This window comes from Fringilla coelebs (assembly GCF_963513975.1).
Source record: "Fringilla coelebs genome assembly, chromosome: 4".
Classification (NCBI taxonomy): Eukaryota; Metazoa; Chordata; class Aves; order Passeriformes; family Fringillidae; genus Fringilla; species Fringilla coelebs.
Genome location: NC_140032.1, coordinates 22,420,307 through 22,439,099, shown reverse-complemented (window position 1 = coordinate 22,439,099; position 18,793 = coordinate 22,420,307). Strand labels below are relative to the sequence as shown.

General features: G+C 39.3%; 1 protein-coding gene across 1 annotated transcript in view; it reads right to left on the bottom strand.

The window, feature by feature from the left end:
* Window positions 1–1,282: 1,282 nt before the first annotated feature.
* NWD2 (NACHT and WD repeat domain containing 2) overlaps window positions 1,283–18,793 on the bottom strand; it is a gene marked incomplete at both ends in the record, with an annotated part of 48,995 nt that continues 31,484 nt past the window's right edge. The window contains 4 exons of the mRNA XM_084204603.1: window positions 1,283–5,215; window positions 6,727–7,316; window positions 7,618–7,762; window positions 9,313–9,516. Of these exons, the coding sequence (XP_084060729.1) occupies window positions 1,283–5,215; window positions 6,727–7,316; window positions 7,618–7,762; window positions 9,313–9,516 (4,872 nt within the window). The remainder of the gene's footprint in view (window positions 5,216–6,726; window positions 7,317–7,617; window positions 7,763–9,312; window positions 9,517–18,793) is intronic.

The following is an 18,793-nucleotide window of genomic DNA, read 5'->3' as shown; positions in this document are numbered from 1 at the left end:
ATGTTGTCTGGTATATTTTTTTTACTTAGGAAAATGTAATTTTTTTTTACAGCATTTGTCATTATTTCACAATTTCTGCCTTGAAACTGGTAAAACTGTACAAAAGGCTCAGAACAGTTTCTAAAGCAGAAAGTGAAGGTTGTATGCATGTGAAAGTAAGAAAAACCCATTACAAACTGGTCTAAGAAGGGACCTGTTGACAGCCTTTACATTTAGTGGAATATTTCAGCAGGTACACAAACAGTCTCAGAGTGTTTGGTCACTTGATCTGTATTTATAATGGGAAAGAAGAGAAACAATACTAAGGCAAATGTTATAAGGACTAATACATGGCATGTCTGAAAACTACCAGGATTACTTTGGAGACATAGGAGATACTTTAGACTTTCTTACAACAAAATGGACAGCAACCTTTTAATATAAAGAAATTAATGTCTTTAAGTGTTCATCAGTAACGCCCCTTCTCTTTGAAAAGTTTTCATTACGACCTGTACTAATACACACTATGAAGACGAAACATTTCCCCAAACCAAAAATAAAACCCCAATCCCTACACTTCCCTTAGAACTCAGAACTTTTATAATTTTTATCACAATACAGAAACCTGAAATCCCTGCATGCAATTTAAAAAAAAAAAGCTTTCATTCTGTTCATTGAGGTGAACAAATACTTGTTGCCTCACACGCTGACATGTTAGCAGCTGACTGGCACTTACTCCTTTCAGCCCAAAGGTTAAACCCAATTAAAAAGAAAAATAAAAGTAGATATTTTTAAAATGATGATGGAATGTATCAAGTGTTCCAGGTTGGCAGGTGACATCTTGTCATTGCACCATCAAGCAGAAAAACACATTTTTGCAAGTGGGTATAAAGTTGACTGTTAGCTATAGACCCATCTAGGTGACTTGGAATATAAAATAGTGGTCTGACTTCTCACCAATCACTTAGAGCTTTAGCTCTAGTTAAAACAGTCTGTCAACCACAGATACGATCACCTAACTTCTGTAATAGCATAACAATTTTGATAGTATTGCTAGAAATTTTTAATCAAGGCCCTGGTGAAATTCTGGACTAAACCTTGTATTCCGAAATTAAAAAACACCCTGCAGCCCATTTGCTTTATGTCTGCTTTTATGTTTACAGAAATGTAAGACAGGAAAAAACAGCTGGTCTGCCCTCTGCTGTTTCTATCTGTCTTCCAAGAAACACACTGATTTTTACATAAATTCAGAAGACGTACCTAAGCACGGGTACTACTCAGATAAGCTCGCCCAAATGGTTACTCAGTTGTCAGATGCAAAACTGTGTCTGCAATCTATGGCTGAGCACACTTTCTCGTAGCAGTAGCTGTGTCTTTTGGTGGGTGTTGCTTCACTCACCTCAGCCTCTGTAACTGTAATGGGGCTATCCCTTGCAAATACTTCTGTTGATTCCCTCCAAATGCAGTCTGCAGTCACTTTGAAACTATAATTGTGACACTTTGGCCTAATCACTTGTGTTGCGTTGTTGAAAATCTGACGGCTGTTTGAAGTAGCAATTTTGATTTTCAGTGCAGCATCAACTCGATCCACTACAGTGTAAGTACCTATACTTCCATCATCAAATCCAATAATAATGTTTAAATGTCTCTGTGAGAGTGCAAGAAAAGTGGGAGTTTTATAAAGAGAACAGGCACCGATGTTTTTGCCATCTGCTAGCCTCATTACTATTAAACTAGAGACCGCACCATTGTCATCATCTTCTTCCCCGCGACAACAAATGTACACCAGGTAGCGGCCGTCACGGGACAGCCTCTGCCGCCAGACGACACCCGGAGCGTGAACCACACGAAGCTTTCCGCTGTGGAGATCAAGCACATTGATGTTCTCATCACCACGGGTTATAATTCCTAGCTTCCCATTTGGAGATATTTCAAAGTCTTCCAGTTTTTTTAAGAAATTGGTAGGCAATTGTACACGTCTGCAGATGACTTCCTCTGTTAGGCTCCAGATGTTCACACTTTCAGTAGATGTTATAAATACTATAATATCTGGGCAGTCTGGTATCAACTTAATATCCACAATGCTTGCACCGTCATCACAGCAAAACTTCTTTGTTATACTGCCTGTCCAGAGACTCACTGCCAAAACTTTGTTCTTTGCCATTCCAACCACAAATGTATTTGCAGTTGTTATAAATGCATTCTGTAAGGCAACTAAAATATTGCAAACCCTATGTCCTGTAGCCAGTCGCCAAACTCTGGATGCATTTTGCTCACAGAGAGAGACTACAAACTGATCATTATGAGTAATCATTAGCTCTGAGATTTTTTGTCCATTAATGCGAAAGATATTTTCACCGCTAACTGTGTGCCACACATACTGGCTGCATTTATCATCCGACGTAACCATTATCTCTCCAGAAGAGGTCAGCACACAGTTTTCAACAATACCTTCATGCTTGAACACAGCTTCAATAAATCCAGTGCTGAAGTTCCACTTATGGACAGAATCTGATCCATCCAACGTGTATATTAATTCACCTCTGGCTGGCAACACCAGTCTTTGGATGGGTTTGCCAGATTTGTCAATATTGGACATAGCAGTTATGATGTCTATATCCCAGATAGAAAGGACACCACTGGTGGATAAGGATAGCAGCATGTTATGATGATTTGATTTAATTAGCCTGACTATAGTTCCTGAGATTTCCTGTAAGCTTGCCATACATTGTCCAGTATCTCTTCTCCAAACAAAAATGGCTGAGGTATTTTCCATTGAAGCAATTATACAGTTGCCATTTTTGGACAACACGGCAGATATAAAGCGCTCATTGTGTTTAGCTCTAAACTTTTCAGCCACCTTCCACACACGAGTGTCAAGAAGTTCAATGCTGAGAGCCTTACAAATTAAAATTGCACTTTGGTCTTCAGAAAGCTCTATGCTGACAACTTCGCTGTCCTCTCTTCTGCAGTCAAAGTCATCTGTAAGCTGGGGTTTTGCGATTTCCTCTGTATTCCAAACAGAGAGGCTGCCCTCGCTGTCCACCATCACCATTTCTTGGGCTGTGTCTAAAATGAGAAGGAATTTCACAAATCCACTTGAAAATTCAGAGGTCACAGTGGTCAGCTTCTCTCCACTGCCCAAGTGGAAAATGGTTGTGGTGTTCAAATACTGCCCGCAGAATGCATAAACTCCATCTGGAGAACACTGCACGCAGGTCACTTCGTACCAGCAGTGGAAGTGATAGAGAGGCCAACCGTAAAGCAGATCTATTACAGTAACATCTTTACTGGCCTCCAGCCAAGCAAGCGCATGGTTGACCGATAATGTAAATCCATTTATAAAACTGGAGTCCCCTGCAATTCCACAGTGTTTTGACCCCTTAATTTCTACCTCAGAAAGAAGACAGGAATTTATGTTATCATATACCAAAAGAGTGTTGTTTGTTGTAGCTACTACAAGATACTTTTCATCACCAGTAAGCTTCATCCCTAAGATAACAGACGGAGCTGTTGTAATTTGCCTTAGTAATTGTCGGGTTTCTACATCCCAAGTGCTAATGGAGCCATTTTCCAAAGCAGCAATAATTGTGCTGGGATTAAATGTAGGCAAAATCTCAGTGACATGCATGCAGCTGGATGACAGTGGCAGGCGCTCGGGGCTGTAAGTCACATCCATGGAGGAATGCAAAGGGACGATCGAGCAGTACTTGGGTCCATCCTTGTCACATTCTAGGAGGAGATGTCTGAGTTTGGGCAATGAACTTACTACTGGGAGAAGTCTCTGCTGCAATTCAGCGGAGAGTGAACCTGGGTATTTTACTACTTTGAACTTTATACTGCGGAGGGTACTGGCCAGAAATTTCAGCTCCTTTTCTTGAGAGTAAGTGTAAGCTAGTTCTATGTCAGAAAGTGCTTTATCAAACTGCCCTATTCTAATCATGGTGTAGAGCCAGCTGAAGTTCATGATCACTCCATACAGAAGGTCATCAGTTCTTCCGCATCTTGTTAAGTGATGAATAAGCTCTGTCATTTTTCTGTGGTTAATAAAAAAGATATCAGGTTCCAATGGGTTACACTGAAAGACCCAAGGCTGATCTGGAGCCTGCCTGTCAAAAGCTGCCTGATCCATGCAGTGCTTTTCATCCTCGTTCATGCCCCTACTGGCATGGTCAGGACAGCCACTCAGATATTGGTCATTGCTGTAAAAAGGTTTTCTTCGTCCACCTGACCAAACACCAAGGAAATACTCTGCCATGACTGTGTGCATCTCACGCAAGTCTTCTTCATTGTGCAGGTACAATTTCTGGGCAATTAGTTGCAAGTGCCTATTTGCCCAAAGAAGCAGTGTTACATTTTTCACCTGTCGCTCTATTAAATACCCCTGTAAGCCCTCCTTAAGTCTTGCAATGTATATATATGGAATTCTCAATGGGTTACTCTCTCTGACTCTCTCATTCAGTTCATACATAACACTGTTGTCAAGGGCTAAAATATCCTCCAGTTCCATTTCACTCAGGCCAGATTTGGACATAGTGATGTAGCCAAGTGCTCTTGACAATAGTCTTGACCCACACTTGTTTTCCAGTGACCAAAACAACTGCTCTATGCTTTCATGGACAGTAACACAGAGGGAGGACTCATCCACATCCTTGTGAGATCTCCAGTGCCTGACCTCTCTGAAGGTTAAGTTCACAAACATAGGCAGTGTGCACTTGGAGAATGCCTCATTGACATAGATTTGTTGCCCTGATGTTACTTTCCTTTTAACTCGCAGCAGCTGATGTTTCAGTACTTGACTACACATCTTTCTGTCCCTTGCAGTCAACTCAATATAGTTGCTTTCTTCATGAATAAGGCACCTCAGTTTTTGCAGGATCCCGTGCTTGTTTGGCAGTGTTGACAAAATTATCCGTACTGAACGTGGAAGGTGAATGGGAAGCCACCAGAGCTTTCTACCATCATCACTATCCGTTAGCTGCTCTAAAGCATCAAATATAATCACCAGTGGCCTGTGAAATGAAGACTCATTCAAGAGATTTATGAACAAGTCCCGAAGGTCATGAATCTTTTTTGGGTAACTTTGTACGAGGCAGCGATAGTTGACTGCTAGTTGTTCACAAATGCTTTGAAGTATATTCTTCAGATCTGTACTTGTTTCAGTAGATCCTAAAAATCTTATAACTACCACGGGGTCAGAATCTGGTCCCATCTCTTCTTGCAACCAGGAATAGGCCTAGAATACAAAGCATGATTTAGTTTATATCTCAATGAAGCACAGTAACAGAGTTTATTCATAATGATAGTCTATATATGAATAAACATTTAAAAATATGACTTGTTGAATAGAAATGCTTTCACTGGCAGAGTTCAAGGTGGGTGCAGTGAATGAAATTCAAATTGTGTATCATTGTTTAGCACCAGAAGGCTTACATCAAAGGGGACATGACTAGAATGTATTCCATAAATCCCAGGGTACTCTTCAAAAAATCTAAGTCTCACCTCTGAAAGTGTGTAGATAGAGTCTCTTCTAAATAGACTTCCTTAGACACTACACAATGTCGTCCTTGGTCAGCCACACCAGCCTACCACCTAAATCTGTTTAGCATTGATTCTGACTGAGTATAAAGACACATCTCTAGAGCACACGGACCAGAGTACAGATCCCTGGGCCACTGAACTACACTTGCCCTGGTGTACCTGTGATTTTACTCTAAAACACTGCCACAAAAGAGTAAAAGTGTCTATCTCTTGAAGTTTTCTTGGCTAGAGCACTCCAAGCCAGTGAGGAATGTAACTTCTTTAAATCTTCCCAGTCTTTGTAGGCTAACACACTCGGTTCTACATCTCTTCACCTCACTTTATGGTATTTTACAGTATTTTAAAAGAAAAGCAGAACCTGAGTCTCTAGGCTGACTTACATACTCAGATATGAAATGAGATCCTGAGTTGCAACTCCCAATTTCATATATGCAGCTAATGTGACTCCACAGGAAGTAGAGACTGGGATTTTAAACAGTAGTGTTCCTTTCTTCATCTCCTCCTGGCTGATATGGCTTTTTCCCAGCTCACTATGCTAAATTCTCTGACCACCCTGCCGGGATCTCAAAGTTGTGGCTGTCATCTGCAGAATTAGGTCTAGCGATGCCAGCTTTGTCTCCTTCGGCATCTTGTCCTGCCTTGCACAAAGTGTTTCATTCATTTCCCTGTAGGACTCTGCCCAATGACTTAAACAGCATACTCCAGATAAGTAAGTATGGGTATTTTTGCAGCTTATTACATATAGATGTGTAGCCAGTGTATTAGAATAATTCTGGAATAGCTTCTTATGAGAACATGAGATGGCATGACTTGGAAAGACATACTGCATTTGTGTTTAAGACAAAAACCAGAATAAGATGTTTAGATGGTTGTGGATTCATAGGGCCTCAGAGGAACAAGAAGGAAAGAGATAATTCTAAAATATACATTATTAATTTGGAATATATTGATTCCTATTAGATTTATAGGAGCTTTGATAAACTATATTTGTTTTGGCTAAGCACATGATACAGATACGTTATCATTGAAAGATAATATTTTTCTGCATTTTATTGTACAATAATATGCCAAATATGCATGTTATTATTTTTATTTTATGTATCGAGGGCTGATAGATCTGTTGAGAAAAGAAAGAATTAAACTAAGCTGGCCTTTACACACAGTAATGCTCTCAACATGACTTTAGGATGTAAGATACTCATTTACCTTCTTTGCTGCTTCAGCTAACAGAAGAGTCTTCCCTGTGCATGGTCCTCCATATATGATAAGAGGGTTAATGTGTCCTAGTTTTCTAGGTAAAACATATTTGTGAACAATGTTTAATGCCTCACATCTATATTCATAAAAAGTGGAGTACGTTTTACACAGCGATGAGTGTTGAAGAACTTCATCGTACAGCACGTCTGTCTCCGTGTCAAAATTCTGCTGCACTGTAGCTTGGATTATGTCAATCATGTCTTCATAGAACTGTTTACCAAGTCCTTCAATGTAATGGCTCTCCACTTCCTGGGAGTAACCCAGCTTCATGTCACAGTGGGTGACGGAGGTGTACACTCTCAGGTTGGACGATGCGACGATGGTGGGAATGAATTCATCCCTGAGCTTGATCAGTTTCTCATGGGCTTCAGGATCTCGTAGGAACTTCCCAGCTTTATGCACCACGTCCATGTATTTTCCCATCTCTGGAATTTTAACGAAACGCTCGATGTTGGCAATTTTCCGGATGTAGCAAACACACTTCTTTAGGAAAGCCGGTGTTTGTTTACCCAAGGCAAAATCAAGTTCATCTTCAATAGCTGGGGATGAAAAGAGAACACAGAGTCTCTGTCAACTTTTCTTTATAAACAATTTAAGAACATGCCCTACCCCCGACAGGCAGACTCGATTGCATTTGTTCTCTGTAAAAACAGAGAAAACAAACACAGAGAATTTGCTGAGTGCTTTTGTATGGGTTTTAGTCTCAAGCAAGCACAACAAACCTTTTTTCCCCCTTTAATTATATGAGAAATGCCAACAGAAATATATCTTCATGTTTGTGCAAAGGTTGACAGAACAGACAATAAATGAATACATAGAAATTGTTAGTGTGAACCTTACCAGAGGAAAGATATCTCTTTGCCTGGCTGTGTTTCATTTTTCCTTTCTCATACAGCAATTTCACAGCAGTCTTAAAAATCTTCTTAATCTCTTCTGATATATCTTGCCATTTGTTATCATTCATTGAATTTGAAGAAGATTCCATCTTTTAAAAATATCCATTGTTAAAAAGTAGGTGTAATACATACACATACAACTTCAGAAAGTAGAAATCTAATATTCAAGGCCAAAAATAACATGGTAACAGACAAACACATACACTAACAAAAATCAATAAAAGATAAACATTTTATACTGCAGATGATCATATTGTATTCCATTTTCAAATTTTAAGAGTTAGCTCCTTGGAGTATTTTCTAAACCCCTAGTGTAGGCAGCTAATGCAATATTTTTCAAGAATAAGGCCACCTTTATAGAAAGAGGGGTTTGAGAACCAAGCCTGAAATAATAATAAAGCAGCAGCAATACTGCTAAAATTAATGCTCCTTTAATGAGACGTAATAATGATAATGATTTAAACTTGGATCTCAAAACTGAAAATGGGGTTCCTGGTACCTATAATTAAGTGCCTTCTATTAGCTACCATATTTTAAAAATACAGGATTACATGTGACATTATGATCACTCATTCATTGCTATAGTAACACTAATCTTAACTGTCATCAGAGAGGAATTCTAATATAAATTCACTAATCCTTTCAGATGGTATCTTGTAAATGCCATGCTGGTGCTTTCCCTAAAGCAGCTGGGTTTCATTTACTGCTGGTGAAATATTTCAGGGGTCTCCAGTTTTCTTGGAGTGTGGAATATCCAGGATAAATTCCCTAGCAACTCTTTCTTGACAGAGCTGAGTATCTTTTATTATTTTCTATAAGTTTATGAGATGTAACTCTGTGTTCCATCTTTAAGTTATGTTACATCTATGTTACAGCTCTAAGTTATGAACATCTTTTTATTTAGTCCTGTGTTAGTCAGTAGCTTCAGGAAAAGTACAAAGACTTAAGAAAAAAAAATTCCCAATAATATAATATGCACTGAAAATGAAGTGAAAACTCTTTTAAGGACTTCATTTTTTGTACACTAAAATATGTCCTTAGGTATATACTGGATGTGTAGGAGGATAGAACTGAGCCCTGAGAAACAGATACAGTTTTTATCATCATCAATTAAAGACAAATGCCTGCTTTAAAAATCATAATTAACAGTGTTGAAAATAATCTTATAATAGTTAATAAGTTAAAAATATGATATCTGACTCAGGACAGTGCTAAGCACTTGTCTGACAGGTTTTCTTCTATGGGGATAGAAGGGAAAATGTGTATTTCCTCTGCAAGTCCTGTTCATTGAAATCTAGCATATGCACAGTAAAAAGCAGAAGAACCTGAGTTCTCCATGTTACAACATCAGGGAAGGGACATCTGTCCCACTGTCCCACTAGCCCTACCAGGGCACAGAGGACCCAAGTTCACTTGCTCTAGCCATCAGAGAGCACATCAATGCAGGAGTCGTGCTCCTTGGTGTTTTGCAGCTGCTCCTTCCCCGTGTACAGGAAAGGAGCACCACAGCAGCAGTTGTTCAGCTGTGGACAGCACTGCAGAACCTAATTCAAAGACAACAGCAAGTGCCTGGCCTTGGGGACTGCCTGCCACTGAAATGGATACAGAAAAATTTTGTGAGCAGGTGACTGTGACTTACCGTATTCTGGTAGTTCTTCAGCATTTCTGATTTTGGTCTGAGGTAATACGCTGGTGGCACTGCGTTCTCATCCCTGCAGTACCACTCTTCTAAAATCCTTGTCTCTAGCTTGGCCTCGACAGCAGCATCCAGGATCATTTCAAATTCTGCTGACTCAACTTCCCCTGGTATTCGGATGTTGCCATACTTCTCTCCCAATAGGCCCTATGTAGTTACAGAAAAGTAGGGATTAAATTTTTCTTTTTCATTATGCAAAAAGCATCCTCGGGATCTGCATTTCTTAAAAGTAAGTCTGGTAGTAGTGTAATGACTTTGAAATTACTAGGAAGGGAAACAGATCCTGTGTGACAGGAATTACTGTTAAGGGTACTGTACTGAGCTATATTTTACTATGATGACTTAGAAACTATTTCAAGTAGATGCATTGTCTCTCATAGGACTAACTAATAATAAAAATACTACTAGTATTTTTACTACTAAAAAGAAGGCATTCAAAAGAAATAATTAAAAAATACCCAATATACTTAGCACGGTGTTGACTCATGTATTATTGAGTTCCATTAGTCACAGGCTGAGATTATCCTCACATGCAAAAGCAAATTGACATTGTGGCTTATATCAGCAAGGATCAGTGTTGCAGAACCACAAGCTACTTTGCTATCTTCTATTCTTGTCTTTGCCCCAGTAGCTGTCCACTGAATGAACAGTGGGGCAAGGAAGAAGCAAATACTGAGTAGAAATTGATCAAACCCAATTTTAGTACCACTGAATAAAGGTAAAGGTTTGTGGAAGTCAGTTCTTAAACTGGGGCACAGGAGACATTTCCCTTAAAAAATGAGGATTAAAATACTGGTTGTGGTGCTCTAAATATACTCTTTCAAAACAGATTTATTTCTGTAGTTTATTGTCTGTAAACATTTTGTAAAAATATGATTGTAATGTCCTACAACTTCATAGACAATAGTGTTATAGGAAATTGCTGCAATCTTTTGACAATTTTTTCAAATTTGTGACCATCAGATCGATTCTGCATTAAATACTTAGTCTACAGAAGTCAGTGAGAATTCTTACCTGATTTAAAATGTGATTTTAAAAAATTCTTTCCTAATTTTAAATGTATTCAGCAAAGATATTGTGTTAATGAGAAGGAGCACTTAATGTAGAGGAACCAACAGTATCAGAATCCTGATTTGAACCAGAAAGATCTCTTGGTAAAGTAATGCTAATGAGAATATAGTAGTGCCCTAAAAATGTGAGCATGTTTGTAAATAATATCTAAATATTCCTTATTTTTAAACCACTTGTCATAATGAGAAGCTGTTTTAAACTCTTCCAGCAGAAGAGCAGCCTGAAAATCAATAACTGATGATGATGAAGTCTGCTTCACTGATTACAAAAGCAGGAAGCAGCAGGACACTTTGCTGAACCCAGCTATGCTGGCACACAGCACTCCAGTGGCTCACCATGCCAGATGCTGCAGCCCCAGAGCAGGCATCAGAGCAGTGCACCAACCCTTCCTAATCCTTCCAGGGAAAACCAGTCAGCTCAGACCACACCTGACACTGTGAAAACTAACCTGGCTGATTTTTGCCCGGAGCAGACTGGGGAGAACTCATGAACTGCCATGCTGGCTCTGATGGCAAGCAGCCGGCACCCTCCACAGAGGAGCACGGGCAAAGAGCTGGTGGACAGAACAAGTCAGTGTCTGCCCAGTGCCCAGGAGGAGCAAAGGAATGTAGGAATTGTGATAGTTCACACAGCCCAGGATCCAGTTTCTGACAAGTCACAGCATTCAAGTCCTTCAAGAAGCTTATCCAGTAGAGAGGCTTTAGGGGAAAGTTGAGTTTGCCTGGCTGCCCATTCAGATCCCACCATAGTTCCACTCAGGGCACACATCAAGGAGCCACGAGAACAGAATGAATGTGTTCAGCAACTAGAATTATATAATAATGAATTTAATGAAATAAAATGAACCAGTATTTCTATAATCTAAAATTATTTTTGATTTGTGATCATTCCAGCTAGTAGCTCCCTTCAGAGAGGGCTATGTTGCTTCACATAATGAGATAGCTGGGGAAAATTTCGAAGCTTTTACTGGTCTGATCTATTCATAGAGCCCTGTAATTTTAGAATTCTGAAGCTGCAGAGGTTAAACAAAATATAGTATTATTTGCCTTCTTCATTCAAGTGAGGTTAATAACTTATATCATGCTGAATTGGAAAGCTTCTTCACATTCAGGTTGACGTAGAAATCTCACCAATTTCTCTCAGAGGAGCTTTTATCTTGTATAGAAATTATTACTTAGAATTCATTAGGCTCCACTTTTTCCAAATATAAGTCCAGTGGATTCAATAGACAGTTCCCTCAGCAAAGATCAATAACTAGGCCCTTCATAACAATACTAAAATGTCAACATTATTATGTCTGATTTTAATGTACTGCATTTAATCAACTAAATTTGTTTTGGAATTATTCTGTGTACTTTTCTGCTTCTCTGGTACAGGTTATGCTGTTCTCTCTTCACTGTACTATAGCTGAATAATGACTGGTTTTATTTTAAAATGAAAAGACAAGACTTTTTTTATACCTCTCATCTGTCATTGCAAAAGACATTATGTAAATAATCTTGTACTAGGGATTATCCTCCTGACTACTTGAGCAAAACCCAATAAAAAAGAACTTTGATATGATCCAGCAAACCCTAAATACAGTGCTGAGCAGGTGTATCATTTAGAGCAGGGTCATCCCAGGCACTGCACTGCACCTGTGTTCCACAGAAGTTACCTGAGTTCTGGTATTAATACCTGACTCAATGCAATCATTTGAAGAATATTCTGGTAGAAAATTTTATGAGATAGAAAACTCTTCATGGAGTCACTCCTGTGCTTTCTGGTAACTTCAGACCAGTTTCAACCTTCAACCTACAGCCCAGTCTCACTGGCTCTTTAATGGAGGCATTGAAACAAAACTCTTCATTTTACTGGAGAGTACAGAAGGGACTAGCTCTAGTTTTCTGCAGGACTGTGGTATCACAACCCAGGCTGGGAGCAGGAGGCATGCTGAGTGAGTGCAGCTGTTTTCTGCTGAGGAACTAATGCTCAAACGCTGGGTTATGCCACATAAACACACCAGGCTCCTGGGAGACAGTTCTTCACCCAAATGCGCCTCCTCTAGGCACACTGCTTGTTTCCCATTAGCAGGGGCACCAGTAAATTAAAAAAAAAGACTAAGGGGTAAAAAGAGACTATATGTATTTGCTGGAATTTTAATCCACTATTTGTTTCTAAGGCTGCATGACAGCCTTAGGATGGGTGCATTTGCAGGCACAGGCTATGAAAAATGCATCTTCCCAAGTTAGAGGAGAGGCTTGGAGTACCTCCTTCCCTTTTTTGGTGTCATTCTGGTTAAATTGCTATCTATCTGTATAAATGTAATCTATCAGAGTACCACAAAACCACTCAAACTTTAGAGGAGACAATGAGAAGCTCTGAACTGCACTTTTCCTTCAGGAGTTTCAGTGTCTGAACTGCATCTGTGTCAGAGGCTTGCAGCAGCCTCTGGAAATATCTGCCCCATCTCCATGTCCCTATACATTCAAGTAAATGCAGATTTCTCCTTAGAAAAATAAAGAAAAATGAAGCAACAGGATTGAAAGTAATTTCTCACAATCTTTATGTAGTTTCATACTTAGTCTGTAAATAAGAATTACCACTATTTCAGATCCTTTTGAAATATATTATAGTACTCCACAGCAAGAACCCCAAACTTCAATTTGTGATAACAACATTGTAGCATTTTGATGATTATTATAGGGAATTATTTTTAAAGGGAACAGTAATGTTTACACTGTGCTCACTATCAATAGACAGTTTTATATGCAGGCTCGTGAACCAAAAACTCCCACCTGATGAGTCATTTTCCTCTAATAGTAAAACAACAAATTAAAAACTCATTAGATTGAAGGTGATTGAACTGTATAAGACAACCAGGCTGACAAATGTATAAAACCCTCAGCAACCATTTGTGTCTAACAAAACTTTACAGAATTAGCACAGAGCAGCCTCAGCAGTAGCCTTGTTAGCAGAATCACAGAATCACAGGATGGGTTAGGTTGGGAGGGACCTCAAAGATGATTTACTGCCAAGTCCCCAGCCTTGGGCAGGGACACCTTAAACAGACAAGGCTGCTCAGAGCCACATCCATTGTTGTTCCCATCAGGAGTGCTTTGTTGAGCCAGAGGCTGAAATCACTACTAAATGAAGGTTAAAAAACTACTGTCTGTATGATGAGAAGTATTTTTCATTCTAATATTCTTGGTGTGGAAAGATATTAAAATTATAGGTGCAGTCACAATAATGACCAAAATGAGGACACAAAGAAGATTTAGATTTGATCTTGAGATATGAGGGATTTACATGGCATGTTGTTTGATTAGTTCAGACACCACCACTAAAATATTCATGAATTCTGATGCCATACATTATCTTATGGCAAAACAAGTGGAAATTTTAGATATGTTTAATTGCAGCTAAGATATTTGGTGGTAATTTTAATAAAAAACAGCTGTCAAATAACAGCAAATTATATTAATTGCTGATTGGTTTAATGAATCTTTTTTTACAAAATTATATCTTGACATCTGCAAATGAAGCCATTTGAGAAGTCAGATTTGTAAAGTTTTACGGAGTGGTTTTAGGTACTTGCCAACTTAAGAGCAACAATTTTTTTTGCTATTTTGCCAACAGAGATCTGATCCAATCTTTTGCTGAGTTACTTGGAATCAGTCCTTTGTCTTGGTCTCTGTGAAGACATGTGACACTGAAGTGCATACACATGGCCTCTCTGTCTCTTCTCAGAGCAGTCCTGGATTGCCAGCTTTTTGAAGCATAAGCATTCAAGAGGTCATCTTTGAAGGAATCAAATCTAACCACAGCTAATTTTTTAACTTAATATACTTCCTTGTGTACAGGCCTAAGCACTTCTTAAACAATCTGGTTTTGCAAGATCCGTGAGAAATTACAGGTATTACTGTCCCCATGCAACACAGGAATTAAGTGCAGGGAATTAAGCCTGGGCCAGGACTCAGAGCTGGGACAGGTATGCAATGGTTAGTCATAACCACAGAGTGGAAGCTGTTTTTCCCTAATTATCAGCTCAGTCCTTCTTACAGAAACTGCTCACTGCTGAAGGAAGAAAGCCCTGACCCCTTGTGATGACATCCTGAGTGACTCACAGTTCAGCCTGCTAAATTAATATAAGCTTAGACTAAGATCACTTATTCAAAGAGGAACAGCTCCATTAGGAGAATGAGTATCTCACATTATTGAAAGAGGTGTTCAATGCTTCACTCTGTGGGCTGAAATTTGGAGGGATTTTAGTGCTTTTAAAACACCTGGGGTATTAAGTTCATCTGTTGTCAGGGGCTGGGAAAGGCTGGTCCTACTGATGTCCCAGAGGTGTCCTTCTACCATTCCCAGGAGAGCTGTGGATTGCAGTCTGGGTCATGCCATGCCTCAGCAGGAAATCTGCACAGAAATCTGGTGTAGCTTGTGGGCAACCACCTGGAGCAAAGCATGAAATAAGAAAGCACATCCATGGTGCAAAAGCCCCCGCGGTTCAAAACCTCCCCTGAACTGGAAGAAGATCAAGTCAGTGGTCACCAGGTATCAACCTCACTCATCAGAGCCCGAATGATGGGGTCACATCACACATCACAGGCCCTGCTCTGCAGCTCCTTTCTGTGCAAGCAGTCTCATAGCATTGAGTATTAGCAACTGAATATTCACTGCAACACAAACATGAATGTTATCTTTCCACGGTTTGCATGACTAACAAGGGCTGCAAAGTCCTCTGGATCCCTGTCTCCCCTGTGGTCACTTACTGTTCATTGCCTTCTGTTTATCCTGGGGTTAGAGACCTAACTCCCTCAGCCTTTGCTTCTAGCCTTCCTCCCTTTTGTAGTAAAATCTTTCTTATGAAATAAAGCTTCTTTTTCCTCTTTAAAGCCATACATTTCAGTCAAATAGCCATTTTTTCTCAGACAAATATTTTTTTTTTCTCTACTACTTACTGGGATGTTCACACATGTGTTAGCTGATAAAACATAAGTTCCTATGCAGTGGATCAGACTTCTTTAGACAAAAGAGACACATAAAGAAAAAAAGTAAGTGAAATATTGACATTTCTATCTAGCACCAGGCTTAAAAGACCTCAGATTTAATCCAAATATTTTTTCTAAAAAGCATACTTACTGTAATCAGATTACAGTGCCATTTGATTTCTTTCAGTTCCTGTATTTGTATGTATGGATACAGAATCACTTCAGCATCACTACAAGAAATGCTGCATTGTTTTCAAATCTTACTTTTTACATGCATGCTGGCTACACTGCATGTCTTCTCTTTCATATTGAATTTGGAGGTGGTCAGACAGTGCATTTGCACCTGCAAACCTGCCCAGGAAGCCATTCAAGTCGAGGAAGGCACACACAACTGAAACATGTCGGCATGCTTGCCCTCCTTGTCTGCAGAAATGTGGGATTAGCTGATATAACCAAATATACAGTAAACCACATCTAGAAAATCTGAAACAAATGGTCAGGATATCAGTTTTTAAGGGTCTTTTATTTAACATTCCATCCTAAGAAATTTAGTACAACTATAGCTCTTTTTGGTTTCTTGCAGGTATATGATAACTCTGTTCTAACAGTATCCTGTATAAATCACTTATGTGATATAAAATGTGCAGGTCCAGCCAGACATATTTTGGGAAAAAAAAAAGAAAATTAAAGTAACAGGATTGGCTGGGTCCCTGCCTGCCAGGCCTTGAAATCAACAATTTACTACCAAAAAACTAACAAAAAACAATATCCTATTTTATTATTTTTTTATAAGTTAAGGGAACAATAGCCAACTTATTTCAAATTCAATGCCGAAATGTGAATAGCTAAACAATAGTGAATCATCAGATCTAAAGCCAGAAGAGTATGTTTACTTCAATTCCTCTCAATGGAATATACCTGTTAATTGCTTGTTAGGACAAACTCCAAGCTGTTGTACCAGAAACTGAAACCAAGGTGAAGAAAGCTGTAATACTATGCTTAAACTAAGCCAAGTTTTAGGAAGTTGGAGTTCTAGAGTAGCTGGTGCCCAGGAGATGTCCTGAAAATTGCTGCCTCTATTCCTTTTTATTGTACTTCTAGCTGCAATGAGGTACAGTGTAAGGACCTCATGATAGAAACACAGGGAGAAAGTCCTCCAAATAAATAAATAAATACATTTGATGGCTTTTCTTGCCTATCAAAGGAGAAAAGTTATGTTGCACTGGTATTAAGTTTCCCAAAAATACCACCACTAGAAATTAAAAATATGAAAAAACCCACAAAAATGTCATAATCTGTGATTTCTGGGATGTACAGGTCAAAGTGTCTTTTAGAGCAGCAGTTTTCTTCTTTGCCAAGAGCTGTAAGGCAGTGCAGCTAATCAGACAGAACATTAGAGCTGCTGCAGATCTCTTAAATCCTCTTTCCTACTTTTACTACATCTCAGTACGGAAACTTCTAAGTTCCTGATACTTTTGCCACTGACTCAGACTGCCTATCCATAAAATGAGGCGAATGATAGCTTGCAAAATAAGTCTTTTGTTTTGAATATTTCTATTTTGATATGCAAAGGATGTGTATTTATGCATCAGCAGCGATGAAACTGGTTTTTTACAATATTTGTCCTTTTTAGTTTTTAAGGGGAAAATGATACCACAGGCAGTATCAAATATTTTCATTTGCTTTTTCATTTCATTTGCTTCAACCTATGGAGATAGGTTGAAGCTGTGAATAAACAGAATTAATTTTAGAACTTCAGCTCACTGTAGAAAACACAAGAAATACAATTTTTAATTGAAGTTGCTGAAGCGAATAGGAAACTGAAGGCATAATGAAGATGTTTCTGTACTAAGAATTGTTTTTCCACCTGCCAGGATATATATTCATGTTCCCTAGCTTGAGAAATAGTGCAGTGTGTTGTTTCACAGAACCATGCCCAATTTCTGTTTTCCCTTTTTCCCTGGAGGCACTGCAGGAGCAGCCTGGGGGGGACTATATGAGTTTCAGAAACTGGAGACAGGTCTTGGTTTCAGTTTCATGAGAAACAAAAAGGATTGTTGAACTACCTTGTAAGAAAACTGACTGCAATTAGGACTGGAAGGATGAGGTGCAAGTGCTGAAGTGTTTTGCTGTGTGTACAGTTTCTGACATAAAAGGTGTAGAAAAGAAGAAAATGATGGTGAAGTTTCTTGATGCTTGACCTGTCTTTCAGAAAATTAAAGAGACTGGCAAAACCTGGCTGTAAATGACCCAATTCCCTCAACTCTGAACTTCACCCACAGTGCAGTATTTTTAAATCTCAAAGCTTTCCCTAGTGGTAGGGATGAAACAAGGATGAGTAATTTCTCAGGACATGGTGTGTAGGAGCTACCAGTCTATCATACAGAGTGAACATGCTTTCTCAGAAGAAATTCATGACCCACTTCCTTGAAACAGTTTGCTTCATCAGAACTCTCTCCTGGCTGAGAAAATATTAATGGTCTTTCTCCACAATCTCCCTGTCTTCTACAGGATCACGCAGCACCAAATGCATTTTGTTGCCTTTTCCTTCACTGCCTATTATTGCTGGGTCTTTGATCAGCCTGAGCATAGATGCAGGTGAGAAAATCAGTCAAAAAAGTTATAATTAGGGAAGAGGTCAGTGAATAAAGATAGCATAGAGGAAGAACTGGATATTTTGCCTACCCCCGCCTAAAGACCTGAGGAGCACACTCACTGTGATTCTCCTTCAAACAAATGTGTTATTCTCACTTTGCTCTATTTTTGAAATTGCATGGGAGATTTCTTGACAGGCATGTACATTTTCCTTTGACATTAAGCTCAGGACCTTGCAGGTAATTCCTACCGCAGTCCAGATTTCTGTCAACTCTCTGACAGGTCCTGTAAAACTTGACAAGAGTGGAACTGGGTAGAAAAACAAATCAAAAGGGTTAGCTTTACTAAAAGACTGTAGCCCATAGCCCAGACTGAAGTCAATAACCTTGTCTGTGGAAATCAGTGCCCTTCTTACAGAGAAGGGGAAATGCACCTTTGTTGGAAACAGCAGGGAGATCAATACTGTCTTTTAGAGGAAGGCATGGTGGTGTAACCTTCCTTGCTTTGTAAAATAATCACAACACTCATCCAAGCCAGAAAGAATTGGGATTTGAAACACTGTCTTGCATCTCTCAGGTGTAGAGTGGCTAACAGGGAAATGGAAAAGCTTCTCCTCCTACTGCTGTTTAATGTGCCTTCCTGAGCACCCAGGGACACAGGTGTCCTGGAGTCAGAGAGGAGGAAGATGCTCTGAGCCTGTCAGTGTAGTCCCTGGGAAGACAGGGCACTGGCTTCTGGGCCCCAAACCCTGGAGTCAAAAGCTGGCACTCTTCCACGTTCTTACT